This window comes from Entelurus aequoreus, linkage group LG22, assembly GCF_033978785.1.
Source record: "Entelurus aequoreus isolate RoL-2023_Sb linkage group LG22, RoL_Eaeq_v1.1, whole genome shotgun sequence".
Lineage (NCBI taxonomy): Eukaryota > Metazoa > Chordata > Actinopteri > Syngnathiformes > Syngnathidae > Entelurus > Entelurus aequoreus.
Genome location: NC_084752.1, coordinates 4,286,458 through 4,303,913, shown reverse-complemented (window position 1 = coordinate 4,303,913; position 17,456 = coordinate 4,286,458). Strand labels below are relative to the sequence as shown.

The window sequence follows — 17,456 nt, the reverse complement described above, 5'->3', positions numbered from 1 at the left end:
TATATATATATATATATAATGTGTGTATACGTGTGTGTGTGTATATATACCAAACTTAAATTCTATTTTTATGATGACATTTGGATGTGAAAATATTAGTTATAGGGTGAGCACACTTGGGCTTCCACTTTACAATAACATTTTTTTTTTTTAAATACTCCTAAACATATTTTGTATTCTTCAATTGAATTGTGCATGTTACCATTTCCATCAGTGCGCACGCGTGTGTATTCATCACGGTTTTAATGACCATACAGCCGAAAAACGCGCTTTTTAAAAAAAAAAATCTTGCATCCTTCTTTATTGCTGACGCAGGGATTTTACTGTCATACATGTGCGCATGCGTCGGCGTTTTTAGGGGATTCCATCAGACAGCTGAAGCCCGTTTGAAGTTTTCAGCCGCGATCACGTGGCCACGCCCCTCAGCCAATAGGAGAGCCGGGCTCAGATTTCAGCCAAGGAAAGAAAAAGAAGAAGAAGAAGAAGTGGGAGGAGGAAGAGAAATAAATACACTTCGACGAGCACAGACCGAGACTTTCTTCACCGGCACCTTTTGCTTCCACGCAGAAATATACTTTAAATGGCACACTTTGGGCGGAAAAGGATCCCCTTTGTGGGGGGAGGAGTGGACCCTGGACGAGTTTAAGGAGAAGAAGGAGGGCAGCACTTTCTTCCTCCTTCACTGGTGTGCAAGAATGGGTGCTGGAGCTCTGACCATCTGTGTGAGTCGAACTCTTTCAATAGTCTCATTTATTGCATCGTTTCACATTCATACTTTGTCTTAATGCTGCTGTGATGAACAGTCAAAGTAAGTTAAAGCCTCCCTGTCACCACTTGCCATGCAATGAGGAAAGGAGTCCACATAAACAAAGACTCATTTTCTTTAAAGCATCTCCCTGGCAATGAGCCACTTCCTTTGTGACGTCACTTTGAGCGTTACTTAATGAGTCTTAATGACTCACTCACGTTGGACTGAACTCTTTGCTCAGGCAGATGTTTTGCAGCAGCTGTTGCTGGTGGCAACCAGTTGGCACACGTGCATGGGCTTGCTATTAATCATTCTTGTTTTGTCTACTTAATTTTTTTTTTTAAATATAAAAAGCCACCTCCATAAGTGCAGTCATGTTCTCTTTTATGTTCGCCAAGTAGAATTGGAGAAAAATAAGTAGCACACTAACATGGAGGATATTCATAAGTACACTAATGTTGACTCGTATACAGGCCTGGCCCTAACCAATCTGGCGCCCTAGGCAAGATTTTTAACCGAATCACAGCAGTGCTCAAATTAAAAAAACAGCATTCCCTCTTATGTGATATTGCTTAATTAACATTAATGATGTGCACTTTAACAACTAGGCTTACAACTATACCTAATATATAAAGGGGTGGAAAAGTGACTATTACCTGCAGGGCAAACATTAGCTAACCAGAAGGCAATAACAATGTAAACAAAAAACACCTGCTTAAAAGATCTAATACAAATGTCCCTGAGGAATGTAAGGTGGGAGTACTGTAATTACCTAATGTTACATTATTATTTTCCATAACAATTTAGTCCCCTCCACAATATTAACCCGACGTTAAAACAGAACTAGCTATTTATTGATTAGCAATTGCCGAATCATGAAACATTAGCTTAATGCTATAAAGCCAGGTTACTATATCACATTCTGTAACAGACAAATAATTTCATGTAGGCTAACGTTACCTACCCGTTACCTCTGTCTTTTTCTCGTTTCTCCTCCTCTTCTTTTCTATTTTTTTCTTCCCTGGGCACCTGACAGTTTTGGCCGTTTTGACATCTTGTGTTGATTTTTTGATGTGGCAAGAGTCATGATACGGGAAGGGAGGGGCGCACCGTGCGGGGGGGCATAATGCTGTAACAAATAATATTTCTATTAAATAGGCTTTACTTTGCATTTTAATTAACGTGGGAATATTTTTTGTATTTAGAAATATTAGTACCAACTTTTTTTTCTTTTTTTTTTTCTCCAACATTTGTGGCACTGGCGTGGCGCCCCCTGATGGACGGCGCCCTTAGCATTTGCCTATTCGGCCTATGCCACGGGCCGGCCCTGCTCATATATGTGTGTGTATATATATATATATATATATATATACAAAAATTTTGGTTCAGTACGTACCTCGGTTTAGAGGTCACAGTTCGGTTCATTTTCGGTACAGTAAGAAAACAAAAAAATATAAATTTTTGGGTTATTTATTTACCAAATTTGCAAAATCTTCCACCAAAAATATTTTTCTTCGTGGAATATTTGATGTGAAGTAATGGGAACCTTGGATAGGTCAATAATTCATAATAACATTGATTTTGATTCAATATTATGTTTTGAGCAATGACAGTTTGAAAAAAAAAAAACAGCTTTGTTTTATTAGTCAACATTGCAACTTTTTCTAAATGACATTTAACCTTTAAGCTTTTTTTATTTCACTTTTGTTATGGTTTTGTTTATTTTAATAGTAGAACCTTTATTTAACCAGATTATAATAGTATTTTTAGAATGTGCCGTGGGCCTTTAAAACATTAGCTGTGGGCCGCAAATGGCCTCCGGGGCACACTTTTGACACCCCTGCTATAGATAATAAAAAATTAAATGTGATAAATCTATGGATAAAAAGCAGAGCCTGGCGACGCATGCGCGTTTATCATAACTCTCTCTCTCTCTCTCTGTCTCTGCCCCTCCCTCACCAATGCTGCTGCGCGCACAATATGTTTTGTTTTTAACCCCTTCTTAACCCTGAACGTACATTGAAAATACACGCAACCCTAACTCAAAATGCCGGACATTTGAGGCATTTAAGAAACTCCGCCCTGACAGCTCCGCAAAAGAGGACATGTCCGGTGAAAAGAGGACGTATGGTCAGTCTATCCTAGCCCGTTAGCTGCTAGCATGCCGTGTGTTGTGCCTCGGTGTGCATTGTTTACACAACGTGCGTTACGCTACTTAATATGTCCGTGTGGAAACTCGTTCGGTACACCTCCGAACTGAACCGGAACCCCCATACCGAAACGGTGCGATACAAATACACGTACCGTTACACCCCTAATAAATATATATATATATATATATATATATATATATATATATATATATATATATATATATATATATATATATATATATTACAGTAGAGGCCAAAAGTTTGGACACAGCTTCACCTCATTCAATGCGTTTTATTTATTTTCATGTCTATTTACATTGTAGATTGTCACTGAAAGCATCAAAACTATGAATGAACACATGTGGAGTTATGTACTTACCAAAAAAAAAGGGTGAAATAACTGAAAACATGTTTTATATTCTAGTTTCTTCAAAATAGCCACCCTTTGCTCTGATTACTGCTTTGCACACTCTGGGCATTCTCTGGATGAGCTTCAAGCCCACCTGTGAAGTGAAAACCATTTCAGGTGACTAGCTCTTGAAACTCATGAGAGAATGCCAAGAGTGTGCAAAAAGGGTGGCTATTTTGAAGAAACTAGCATATAAAACATGTTTTCAGTTATTCCAACTTTTTTTGTTAAGTACATAACACACATACATACATATATGTGTATATATATACATATATGTATATATATATATTTATATGTGTGTAATCTGTGAAAATCTGCTGTACAGTTTGTGTGCTTGGGTCCTATTTTTAGGAACACTAATACAAAACCTCACAATAATGTCTGATTAAATGCTATAAACGTTATGACAAAGCACCTGAAAAAACGGAATGGAATTTGAATTTTTTTTTTATTGAATGAGACAGCCAGAATGTACATGAAAATAAAGAATGTGGGATTTACAATATTAACAATGAAGGATAAAACACTGAATATTGACAACATATGAATGTCACACTCCCTCTCGATGAACATATTTTACAATCGAGCGAGACGCAGTAAAAATGCAACAAACACAGCGAAATATGATCGTGAAGGGTAAAAAAAACCCCACCTACAATCTGATGTATCACTAAGCTTTAGAACTTTGTTGTAAAAATCTCCTTCCGTGACACCCGCATTACAGTTTGAACAGTGGCACTTGAAAATGATAAAAGTATGTATGATTGGTGTTGATATTGTATAGGAAGTGAAAAAGTTGTATCGGGGCACCTCTAGTTTATTGATGACATAAGTAACAACTCTAAAAAAAATTAAAATATTTTTTAAAAAGGCCAAAAATGACAGAAAAATAATGTTTTTGGAAAACAATGCAGTAGATTTCCCATATGGTGTTTGTTATCGGGTGTATGTTTGCGATGAGGCAGGAGTGTGAAAAAAGAGGTTGTTTGCTAATTAGCATCTTGTTAATTAGTGCTCTCACAAGGTAGTGCAGGTTGGGCCTTTTCCATGTGGCGACACACACTAACATGACACATGTTAGTGTATGACACACGTGAAAGTCAGTAGAAAAATTCAACAAATACAATAACAATTATATAAATACATGACACATGTTTTAAATAATACATTGTAATTAAAATGTTTTAAAAATTATAATAAATAAGATATAAAAGGTTGAAAAAAGTAGATACTAAATGGACGCGTGTGTGTGGGTTCTTGTATTTCCACCCTTCTTGAGGCATCAACAAGGAAAAGTACCTTCCATATGAGGACCGGTGAACAAGTTAGGACCGTAATCATGGTCCCAATACTGAAAACCATTGCATCAATTAGAAAATGTCCCATTTGCACCCCTGGTGGGGAAATCTATCAAAATTAGGGTGGTCCAAAAAAGGGGGGATTTTTGTCAAATTGACTGTGTGTCATTTTAAAAGTGCTCCGCCTCTGGTCAACATATGAAATAACAAGTGTGTGTAAAAATTTGAAGTGCTCCCCCTCTGGCCAACATATGTAATAAAAAGGGTGTGTAAGAAATTTAAATGTGCCCCCTTTGGCCAAAATGTATTAAAAAATATATATATAAATGTATAATATCGAGACATACTGTAATAACTTGACGTAAATAATAAAGATTAAAAAACAATTACAAACAAACAAAAAATAACTAAAAGCTTACCTTTTTTATATTTGAATAGTATGTACCGTATTTTTCGGACTATAAGTCGCAGTTTTTTTTCATAGTTTGGCCGGGGGTGCGACTTATACTCAGGAGCGACTTATGTGTGAAATTATTAACACATTAGCGTAAAATATCAACTAATATTATTGATGTCATTCACGTAAGAGACTAGACGTATAAGATTTCATGGGATTTAGCGATTAGGAGTGACAGATTGTTTGGTAAACGTATAGCATGTTCTATATGTTATAGTTATTTGAATGACTCTTACCATAATATGTTACGTTAACATAGCAGTTGGTTATTTATGCCTCATATAACGTACACTTATTCAGCCTGTTGTTCACTATTCTTTAGACATTTTAAATTGCCTTTCAAATGTCTATTCTTGCTGTTGGCTTTTATCAAATACATTTCCCCAAAAAATGCGACTTATATATGTTTTTTTCCTTCTTTATTATGCATTTTCGGCCGGTGTGATTTATACTCCGGAGCGACTTATACTAAAAAATACGGTAGTTACAGGATCATACAATGGTCATAATTTCAGTCCTCATGTGTCCAGGGACATATTGCCTACATTTATAAACATAATATACATTTGAAAAACAACGAAAACATATTGTGATGCTAAAATATTGATGTAATCATAGTAGTATTGAAAGATACGCTCCTGTACTTGGTATCATTACAGTGAATGTCAGGTGTAGACGGCGTTTGTTTACATTGTGACGCCGGTGAGCTCCTACGTTGTGTAATGAAGCATGTTTAGTTATTCCTTGTCCTGCAGGGATGATACTTGGAAGAAACTTACCGTATTTTTCGGACTATAAGTTGCAGTTTTTTTCATAGTTTGGCCGGGGGTGCGACTTATACTCAGGAGCGACTTATGTGTGAAATGATTAACACATTAGCGTAAAATATGAAATAATATTATTGATCTCATTGACGTAAGAGACTAGACGTATAAGATTTCATGGGATTTAGCAATTAGGAGTGACAGATTGTTTGGTAAACGTATAGCATGTTCTATATGTTATAGTTATTTGAATGACTCTTACCATAATATGTTACGTTAACATACCAGTTGGTTATTTATGCCTCATATAACGTACACTTATTCAGCCTGTTGTTCACTATTCTTTAGACATTTTAAATTGCCTTTCAAATGTCTGTTCTTGGTGTTGGCTTTTATCAAATACATTTCCCCAAAAAATGCAACTTATACTCCAATGTGACTTATATATATTTGTATGTTTTTTTCCTTCTTTATTATGCATTTTCAGCCGGTGCGACTTATACTCCAAAAAATACGGTATACATTATCAATGTTGTGAATACAAATCTTTATATATCTAAAGAGGTCCTAAGAGGTAGGCATTTTTCGGAGGTCTCAAGAAGGTAACAAATACAAGAACGTGTGTGTAATGGGCATTAGTTAAGAGAGGCAGACTGAGCTCAGACGAGCTTAAGGGCACCATCAGCCACAGATAATAACATGATCAAGTCTGAGGCTCACCTATTAGTTGCACATCCTATAATATTGACATTGTGCTGATAATTTGACCATGGAGGAGGAAACATCAAAATAATCTGTTCCATGGTCAAACTGTGGCCCCCACATGGTATACAAATGTAGAAGGAAGCTATTTGCTGTTAGTACAATGAAACCCCAAAGGTGGTGCAGTTATGAGTTCATTAAAATGCTTCGTTCAAAGCATCAATTGCTGACCGATGCCGTCAAGATCAGCTCCCTTTTTAGTAGTCAGGCTGGAGGGGTCACATGACCACTGTTGGAGCACCGGCAGCATCCACTGTGGCCCTGAGAGGGCCTCTCCTTGCACTGCACGGGTCAGCTCACTTGTTGAGAAGGGAAACTATGACAGGGAAAACAAGGTATTCACATGTTGTATCTGTAGCCATGGCAACCAGCTATGGAGTCTTTCCCAGAAGTGGCTTGCAGCTGACCATGCAGGAAGACTAATGCACAGTTAGGTGTATGTTGACATCTAGGCTTCTGTTGCTAAAAACTTGTTTACATTGAACTTTAGTACAAAACGCAACATGACAGAAAATGTTGAAAATATGCATTGGTAGTATTTGCCTTAAATGAATATATTGTTTGTGGACCGCCACAATTATATTTGTCGTTACCTGTTCGGCCTTGCTTATAAAAACATTACAACACACCTGGTCGGCCAGAGAATATGAAGACTAAGCAGGAGGGATCAATGTTCAAAACTTGGAAGCTTTTTCGTCATATTTATCGAGTGGAAAAAACAACAGCAAAAAGAAGCGAGAAAACTAATTTGTTATGCATTTCACGTTTTTTTTTTTTTTTACAAATATGACTTTTGCTTCCAACCCAATATATATATTGTTAAGCAGTAACTTTCTTTGATTAAGACTTTGCCCTTTCCAGTTGATAAATGTTTCACGATGGCAGCAGCTTGACCCTGAAACGGATTATTTTCATTTCCATGGAACACCAAACAAATACATTTCAGGGAGGACGCAGCAGTTTGGAAAAAAAACAACCTTGAGCTAGGCTACTAACTTCTGACTTTTTATTGATGAACAGTAGGGGTGTAACGGTACACAAAAATGTCGGTTCGGTACGTACCTCGGTTTAGAGGTCACGGTTCGGTTCATTTTCGGTACAGTAAGAAAACAACAAAATATACATTTTTTGGTTATTTATTTAACAAATTTGTAAACAATGGCTTTATCCTTTTAACATTGGGAACACTATAATAATTCTGCCCACGTTAATCAACATTAAACTGCCTCAAGTTAAGCGGTGTATATGGCCGCGCCCGGGAATCATTTTTGGTGACTTAGTGGTTGGTCTCCCAGTATTAATGACTTCTTGCTTTAATTGAAAGTCCAGTCTTGAAAAATTTCTTATTTTAGAAATTAAATCCTCCATTTTTAGGGCGAAAAAGCATCACAGTTCAGTGTTTCCCATAAACTGCCAAGATACCTGTGGTGGTGGGGGCGTGGCTATGGGCGTGGCCAGCATGACATCATCGAGTAATTTGCACATTTTACTACAATGATATGATTTTCTCTAAAAAGGCTCAAAAAATGTATACTTACTAATTAATAATAGTTTTGTTTTAAACGTCCATCCATCCATCCATCCATTTTACAATATCATTACAACACTTTATGTACATATTTATATACAGATTTGAACAATAAGTTATTCACTGAAATATATTTATTAATTGTGGTTCTTACAAACAATATATCTTATAAAAATATAAAAGCTAAAATGTCTCTTAAAGCTCTGCCCCTTTAATTAGTGCACACTAAATAATTTAACTTTAGCCTACTACTACAAGCATATTATTTACCAGCAACATAAAGTGAAACAGAGGCAGAGGTGTCCTGCCACAGTCAGTAACAAATAAACAGAAAACAGTAGTGGTGGTAGATAGACACAGAGCTTCATCAAACATCTGATCCACTGAACAAAGAGCTCCAAAAATCTTGAACTTTAGACTGCCATCAGTTTTACTCCCTACACTTAACCATGTGTTTCCTACTGCCTGCAGACTTTGCACCCTTTGTTGTATACACATGTTGTGTTTCTAATATAAATACATTTAATAAAGTCAAATACAAATAAGGCAACAAGAGAAGTATCCTACACTTCTCTTTTGTAAAGTAAATCTGAACAGCCGATATGGGCATCTACATCAACTATATGATTTGCCTGAGAAGCTGGAGAGGACAAAAAAAACAAAAAAACATTTTATTTTATTTTTTAAATTTGTGGCGGACGTAATTCTTTCGTGGCGGGCTGCCACAAATAAATGAATGGGTGGGAAACACTGTGTTGTAAGTTAATAATACTAACACTGACACCCGTGAACATGTTAGCATATAACGACGCCAGCTTGATTACATTACGATAGCACAGTATGAACAATTTTAGTAATTTTAGTTTTAATGTAAAACTTACAAATATTGCAGTGATAAATGAAGAATCCATATGAGTGGTCACGCTGTTGACCAGTGGTCCCCAACCTTTTTGTAGCTGCGGACCGGTCAACGCTTGAAAATTTGTCCCACGGACCGGTGGGGGGGGGTTTATTTGAAAAAAAAAAATTTTTATTTTATTTTTTTAACATAAATAAATACAATCATCTGTGCTTACGGACTGTATACCTGCAGACTGTATTATGTGATTTCATTTAAAAAAAAATTTTTTTTATTTTTTTATTTTTATTTTTTAATTCTTGTGCGGCCCGGTACCAGTCGGTCCGCGGACCGGTACCGGGCCGCGGCCCGGTGGTTGGGGACCACTGCTGTAGACGACTAGAAGACGCAACAACACTTGTACTTCCGGTTTAAAGCACTAAACGGAAGGAAATACTGTAGACCAGGGATGTCCAACATGCTGCCCGTTTAATCCGGCCCGCGAAATGAGTTTGCAAGGTGTCAAAATGAGCTTCATGTTTAAATAAAAGACACTGCTGTTCTCAATGTGTCCACTGGATGTCGCAATAGCCATTCTATTGGGTACGCAGCAAAGCGGGGCTGTGGCTCCTCCCCCTCCATCCAATGTAAAACCTGCTTTGTAATGAGCATCAATAAAGCAAAGCTACGCTCCAGGCTCATGCACAAGCACTTGAATGACATCCTGAAATTGTCTGCCACTCAAGATGTGACACTTGATAATGATGCACTTCCATCCATCCATCCATTTTCTACCGCTTGTCCCTTTCAGGGTCGTGGGGACTTGTGAAAGCTAATAGTAGCCAGGTTTCAAGAGTAAAATAAATAATTGGTAACGCCACTTAAATTCTGCAGAAGTCACTGCATCCTGATGTAGTTCTGTGAAAATGATTGTCTTCTTTGGAAAGGTAAAGAAAGCGAACATTGGGTGATTTAGACTTAGACTTCCTTTTTATTGTCATTCAAATTTGAACTTTACAGTACAGATAAGAACGACATTTTGTTGCATTAGCTCATGGTAATGCAGGATAAAAAAGCAATAAGGTGCAGATATAAATAAATAGATTGCTGTACAGATAAAAATATTGCATTTTTGCATATGCATCCACGTTATGGATGTACGTTATATTATCTTTATATTCCAACGAGTTAATCCATTTTTGGGGGGAAATTGAGGGGATTATTTTAATGCGCTCAAGAGTCTTACAGCCTGAGGGAAGAAGCCGTTACAGAACCTAGAGGTTCTGCTACGGAGGCTGGGGAACCTCTTTCCAGAGTCCAGCAGTGAAAACAGTCCTTGGTGGGCGTGGGAGGAGTCTCTGCAGATTTTCTGAGCCCTGGTCAGGCAGCGGCTTTTTGATTTTTTTAGGAATTTACTGCAATACCGTCAGTCTCTTAAATTCATACGTTTGGTTAGTTGAAATTGTTCATGCGTTGCACAGCTTTTATTTTTCTATCAATACACAATGATGCCTTCAAGGGCAGGGAGTAACTCAACACTCTTGCATAGGTTCTACATGTTGTATGGTTTGTTGAGTTAGCACAGAAATATTATGTGGAAATGACAAATGAGTTGTTTGATACCTTGAAGAGTTTTTATTTATTATTTATTTTGGATTTTATTCAATCCTAGATAGGCTGTGACTTACAGTTTAATGACTTCTCCAAAGTGGGCTGGCTCAGGGTGGAGGACAGAGTAAAACAACTTGCACTGAGCCTAGTCTATAAAATCCGCTACACCTCCCTGATACCGAAGTACATGTCAAACTACTTCCCTAACGTAAATGACCGCCATGACCACAACACCAGGGGGAGCTCCACAAACCACGTTAAACCCAGATTCCGATCTAACAAAGGTCTTAACTCATTCTCCTTCTATGCCACATCAATATGGAATGCACTCCCAACAGGTGTAAAAGAAAGTGCATCTCTATCCTCCTTCAAAACCACACTAAAAGAACACTTCCAGGCAACTTTAACCCTTGACTAACACCCTCCGCCCTCCACATCCCACCTCCGCGGATTGTAAATAATCAAATGTATGTACTTGTTTTTATGCTATCTGAACTCACTGTTTTCTGCTCGCTGTACATATCCTACCAAGTCAGACCTACACTGTTACAATGTCCATTTCTCTGATATCAACCCCCCCCCCTCCACATCCCCCCCCCCTTGTAAATAATGTAAACAATTCAATGTATATACTCTGATGATTAACTTGTGTGATGACTGTATTATGATGATAGTATATATTTGTACCATGAATTGAATCTACGTGGACCCCGACTTAAACAAGTTGAAAAACGTATTCGGGTGTTACCATTTAGTGGTCAATTGTACGGAATATGTACTTCACTGTGCAATCTACTAATAAAAGTTTCAATCAATCAATCAATCACTGAGACAAAGTCTAAGTTCAATGTGTTCTTCATGGTGATTTTGCCACTTCTCCAATTTGTTCCTCAGATTTTTTTAGCTAACTTAAAGTGTTATGTCAAGAGGATTATTTGTAATGTGTACATTTCATGTATGAATGTTTTCAGAACGTGCTTGTTCTTTTGAGGGCCAAAGTAAAACAAAGAAAACAATCTGAAATTGTCAAAGTTGTAATTTTAAGTTTATATGCCATGATTTTACAAGTCCGGCCCACGTGGGAATAGATTTTCCTCCATGCGGCCCCCCGAGCTAAAATGAGTTCTTCCAGCAGCAGCTGCGGTAAGCGAACTTGTCCAAAAGATGGCGCCATCGCACAAACAATAACAAACTTTTTTAATGTTGCTGGTTCAAGCGGTAGAAAATGGATGACCGTTAAAATAAGCCGCAGGGTTCAAAGCGTAGGATAAAAGTAGTGGCTTATAGTCCGAAATCTTTTCAAGAATCAATAAAAAGAATTAATACAATTTTTATTTTGTTTTTTTTGCAATTTTTGATTTTCCTTTTTTTAAGTGTGGTATTTGTAAATGTTTGTAAACTTTGTAAAGCTGGGTTTGAGTAGGAGTTGGGGGTTGTACCATTTTCTTTTATTACATTGATTAACATTGTGTTTTTTGTAAATAAAATAACATCACTTTTGTAACCTGTAACCTGTTTTGAAAAGGTTTTTATTAGAGATGTCCGATATTATCGGCCGATATATGCGTTAAAATGTAACATCGGAAATTATCGGTATCGTTTTTGTTTTGTTTTTTTGTAGTTTTTTTTTTTTTAATTAAATCAACATAAAAAACAAGATACACTTACAATTATCAATCAAGCAATCAATGTTTATTTATATAGCCCTAAATCACAAGTGTCTCAAAGGGCTGTACAAGCCACAACGACATCCTCGGTACAGAGCCCACATACGGGCAAGGAAAAACTCACCCCAGTGGGACGTCGGTGAATGACTATGAGAAACCTTGGAGAGGACCGCATATGTGGGTAACCCCCCCCCCCCCCTCTAGAGGAGACCGAAAGCAACGGATATTCTGCTTCCTACATTATATATCAATATATATCAATACAGTCTGCAAGGGATACAGTCCGTAAGCACACATGATTGTGCGTGCTGCTGCTCCACTAATAGTACTAACCTTTAACAGTTAATTTGACTCATTTTCATTCATTACTAGTTTCTATGTAACTGTTTTTATATTGTTTTACTTTCTTTTTTATTCAAGAAAATGTTTTTAATTTATTTCTCTTATTTTACTTTTTTTTTTTTTAAAGTACCTTATCTTCACCATACCTGGTTGTCCAAATTAGGCATAATAATGTGTTAATTCCACGACTGCATATATCGGTTGATATCGGTATCGGTTGATATCGGTATCAGTAATTAAAGAGTTGGACAATATCGGAATATCGGCAAAAAGCCATAATCGGACATCCCTAGTTTTTATCATAATTTATGTACCAAGTATAACAAAAATCAAGAATCGATTCTGAATCAAATTGTCATTCTTAGAATCAGAATAAAATCGAATCGTGATGTGCCCAAAGATCCCCACCTCTTTGAACAATAATAATAATAATATCATTTTTAAGCACTAAATGTGGGAAACATCCACCATCTGCTACATTTATGAGAGAAGAGGCGCTCAGTTGTAAAATTGCTGCTTTTTTATGACTCTGGCCTACTCCTAGCTAGATAAGACCTTGGAGCAAGACTATTCAATTGCCGGCCTGGGGCTTCAGTTGTATAGAGGAACTTGGACCTTGGTAAACACATTGGTAGATCCTTGCATTGACATTTTAACCTTGCTAGCAAACTGAACACTGGGGTTCAAATTTGGGATCTACATAACTGAGGTGTTCCCCAAGGCACCCCTTTAACCCTGTAAGACCCAAATATAGAAAAACCTAAAATAAAATAAAAATTGACCTTTCTGATGTTGTTGTAGGAGGCATTTGATGCAGAAATTGAAGAGTTAAAAATTATTTTTTTTATGTATGTTTGGACAAATGTGTCCAAATTCCATTAATGTAAATGGGTTAATGGCTCTAATTATCATACTAAAAGGAAAACATGCATACCCCCATTACATCCACACATTCAGGAACATTCCTTTCCCCGGAACTGAATTGTCTGTTGATATCCTCTTTGTGGACAAAGTCATGGAATTTTAGGTCAGGCTGATCCATTAACTACATTTTTTAGAGATAAAACTTTTAAATCAGTCAAATTTGACCAGAACACAACACAAGGGTAGAATGTATACTATCCATGTATAGAGAAAATACTTCAGGTAGTGATGTAGTGGAGGGAATACAACCTGTTTTTATTTGTTGCCCACTGCAACAAGCCAGCTATTACTACCACATTCACCCAGTGTTGTATAATTGCAACAATTATATAACAAGCTCTAAATGAAATTTGATGCATCTGTTCCACAATAACTACATATGTACATGCTCTAGACATTGTAATAACCAAAAAAATGTATAAAAGACATTTTACTTACTTGAATCTGATGAATCCAGTCCAATGAAACAAATAGATGTTGTTCGAAGGAAAACATGAGAGGTTGTGTGAGTTCATGGCCAGAAGGCGTGACTTATAAACAAATGTACGATCCAATAGCCTTGTGCGACTGAACAATAGGACCCAATGACTATGTAAATGTGGTAAAAAAAAAATTATAACATTGTTTTTTAGGATGGTTAAAGGTAACGTTGTAATTTTACAACAAGGAGTGTTACAGGGTTAAATTCTCGCCCTTTTGGCAGTTACACTTGTTTTGTTTACTTCAGATGCAGTCAGCAGTCATTTGTTCAAATGCTTTAGTTATACTAGTGGCGTTCCTCAAGGTCCCGTTTCAGGTCCTCTCTTTTTCACCATAAGGGTTATTGGTGGCCCTCAAGTTCAGTTCCAAAAACTTGTAAAAAAAACTACATTTTTGCAGCAGATTCCTAAATACATGAGATTGCTGACATAAAGATGGTCTTTGACTAGCTTTTTTTTTTTTTTGCAGAATATCCTTAAAATCAGCAGAACACTCCTGTAACTCTGAGAAAATAAATAGACCAAAATCAAATCTCTACTGTAGAGGACGCTGGTTCTCGGGAATATACGAAATTAGACTAATAGTGAAGGGAGAAGTCTGCCCAAAAGGATTTACCGTATTTTTCGGAGTATAAATCGCTCCGGAGTATAAGTCGCACCGGCCGAAAATGCATAATAAAGAAGGAAAAAAAACATATATAAGTCGCACTGGAGTATAAGTCGCATTTTTGGGGGAAATGTATTTGATAAAAGCCAACACCAAGAATAGACATTTGAAAGGCAGTTTAAAATGTCTAAAGAATAGTGAACAACAGGCTGAATAAGTGTACGTTATATGAGGCATAAATAAGCAACTGGTATGTTAACGTAACATATTATGGTAAGAGTCATTCAAATAACTATAACATATAGAACATGCTATACGTTTACCAAACAATCTGTCACTCCTAATCGCTAAATCCCATGAAATCTTATACGTCTAGTCTCTTACGTCAATGACATCAATAATATTATTGGATATTTTACGCTAATGTGTTAATAATTTCACACATAAGTCGCTCCTGAGTATAAGTCGCACCCCCGGCCAAACTATGAAAAAAACTGCAACTTATAGTCCGAAAAATACGGTAAGTTTCTTCCAAGTATCATCCCTGCAGGACAAGGAATAGCTAAACATGCTTCATTACACAACGTAAACAAACGCCATCTACACCTGACATTCACTGTAATGATACCAAGTACAGGAGCGTATCTTTCGATACTACTATGATTACATCAATATTTTAGCATCACAATATGTTTTTGTTGTTTTTCAAATGTATATTATGTTGATAAATTTAAGCAATATGTCCCTGGACACATGAGGACTGAAATTATGACCATTGTATGATCCTGTAACTACCGTATTTTGTAGTATAAGTCGCTCCGGAGTATAAATCGCACCGGCCGAAAATGCATAATAAAGAAGGAAAAAAACATATATAAGTCGCATTTTTTGGGGAAATGTATTTGATAAAAGCCAACAGCAAGAATAGACATTTGAAAGGCAATTTAAAATGTCTAAAGAATAGTGAACAACAGGCAGAATAAGTGTACGTTATATGAGGCATAAATAACCAACTGCTATGTTAACGTAACATATTATGGTAAGAGTCATTCAAATAAGTATAACATATAGAACATGCTATACGTTTACCAAACAATCTGTCACTCCTAATCGCTAAATCCCATGAAATCTTATACGTCTAGTCTCTTACGTCAATGAGATAAATGATATTATTTGATATTTTACGCTAATGTGTTAATCATTTCACACATAAGTCGCGCCTGAGTATAAGTCGCAAAAAAAAAACTGCGATTTATAGTCCGAAAAATACGGTAGTTGAATATCCAATGCTGTAGATTAAAGTTAGAAACAGGCGTCACTAGTTTTTAAAAAAAACAGGGGGACTTACCACCCAGAAAATGTCCTCTTAATAATATAATCACAGTAATAATGATGATGTGATTATGTATTAATCATAATCCTGTGTGTGTCATGTAATCCAGTAATCCTCAAACTATGGTACGCGGACTCCATTTAGTGGTACGCTAAATAATTACAGTGTGTTTTTTCTCTTATTCAAAGTGTTTAATGTAACAGTAGCAAAAATATTAAATATACTTGTTAAAAAAACAACAACTCTGCCTTGTTTTTGATGGATACTTAGGCCTACTGCGCTACTGTATTTTAATACGGGCCATTATGGTGGTACTTGGAGAGCCAAGTTTTTTCTGAGGTGCTGCTTAGGGGGAAAAAAGTTTGAGAAACACTGAATTCTAGGGGTGTAACGGTACGTGTATTTGTATTGAACCGTTTCGGTACGGGGGTTTCGGTTCGGTTCGGTGGTGTACCGAACGAGTTTCCACACGAACATATTAAGTAGCCGCCTCCGCTTCCTTCTGCCTCTGTCTCTGTCAGTACTTTACACCAGTGGTCCCCAACCACCGGTCCGTGGATCGATTGGTACCGGGCCGCACAAGAAATTAAAAAAACTAAATAAATAAAATAAATAAATTTTTTATTTTTATTAAATCCACATAAAAAACACAAGATACACTTACAATTAGTGCACCAACCCAAAAAACCTCCCTCCCCCATTTACACTCATTCACACAAAAGGGTTGTTTCTTTCTGTTATCAATATTCTGGTTCCTACATTATATATCAATATATATCAATACAGTCTGCAAGGGATACAGTCCGTAAGCACACACGGTTGTTTTTTTTTATGACAAAAAATTTAAAAAAATTAAATAAATACCATACTCCCATAGCTATGCTACTGTATCGTTGCTAATGTTTGTGTAAAAACACAAAAGTGGGTACACTAGTCTATAGACTCTGTAGGAGACAGGCGTGAGCAGTGGAATCAGGTGGTGCTTGTGAACATAACCATTGAGAGGTGCATTGTAAAATGTTGTAAAATGAGACAAGGAGTACAAAATAGCAGCTGGTCAATGTTTGCCTGCAGAGCAAAATGAGCTTTATGAGGTAGCTATAATCGTGTTTTTCTTTACTGTACCTACTGTACTGTATCTTCACCTAATGAGCTATTAAATAGCCTCTTTGCATTCACATAAAAATGTCTTCCACCTCCCTTGAGGAATTGTCTCCCTGTTGCTGTGTAGGTATACATACATACATACACACATATGTATGTATGTATGTATGTACATACGTACGTACGTATATGTATGTATACATATATAGATATATGTATGTATCCGTACATATATAGATATATGTATGTATGCATACATACATATATGTATGTATACATACATATTAATACATACATACATGTATATATATGTATATGTGTGTTTATATATATATATGCATTTGTGTATATATATATATATATATATATATATATATATATATATATATATATATATATATATATGTATTTGTGTATATATGTATGTAT

The 17,456-nt window shown here is 36.4% G+C and overlaps 1 protein-coding gene across 5 annotated transcripts in view; it reads left to right on the top strand.

Moving 5' to 3' along the window:
* The first annotated feature begins 304 nt into the window (after nucleotides 1–304).
* The window catches only part of fam13a (family with sequence similarity 13 member A), a 183,306-nt gene continuing 166,154 nt past the window's right edge, over nucleotides 305–17,456 (top strand). For all 5 annotated transcript variants that reach the window (XM_062032615.1, XM_062032614.1, XM_062032613.1 and 2 more), the window contains exon 1: nucleotides 305–722. In XM_062032615.1, the coding sequence (XP_061888599.1) occupies nucleotides 333–722 (390 nt within the window). In that variant the 5' untranslated portion in view covers nucleotides 305–332. The remainder of the gene's footprint in view (nucleotides 723–17,456) is intronic.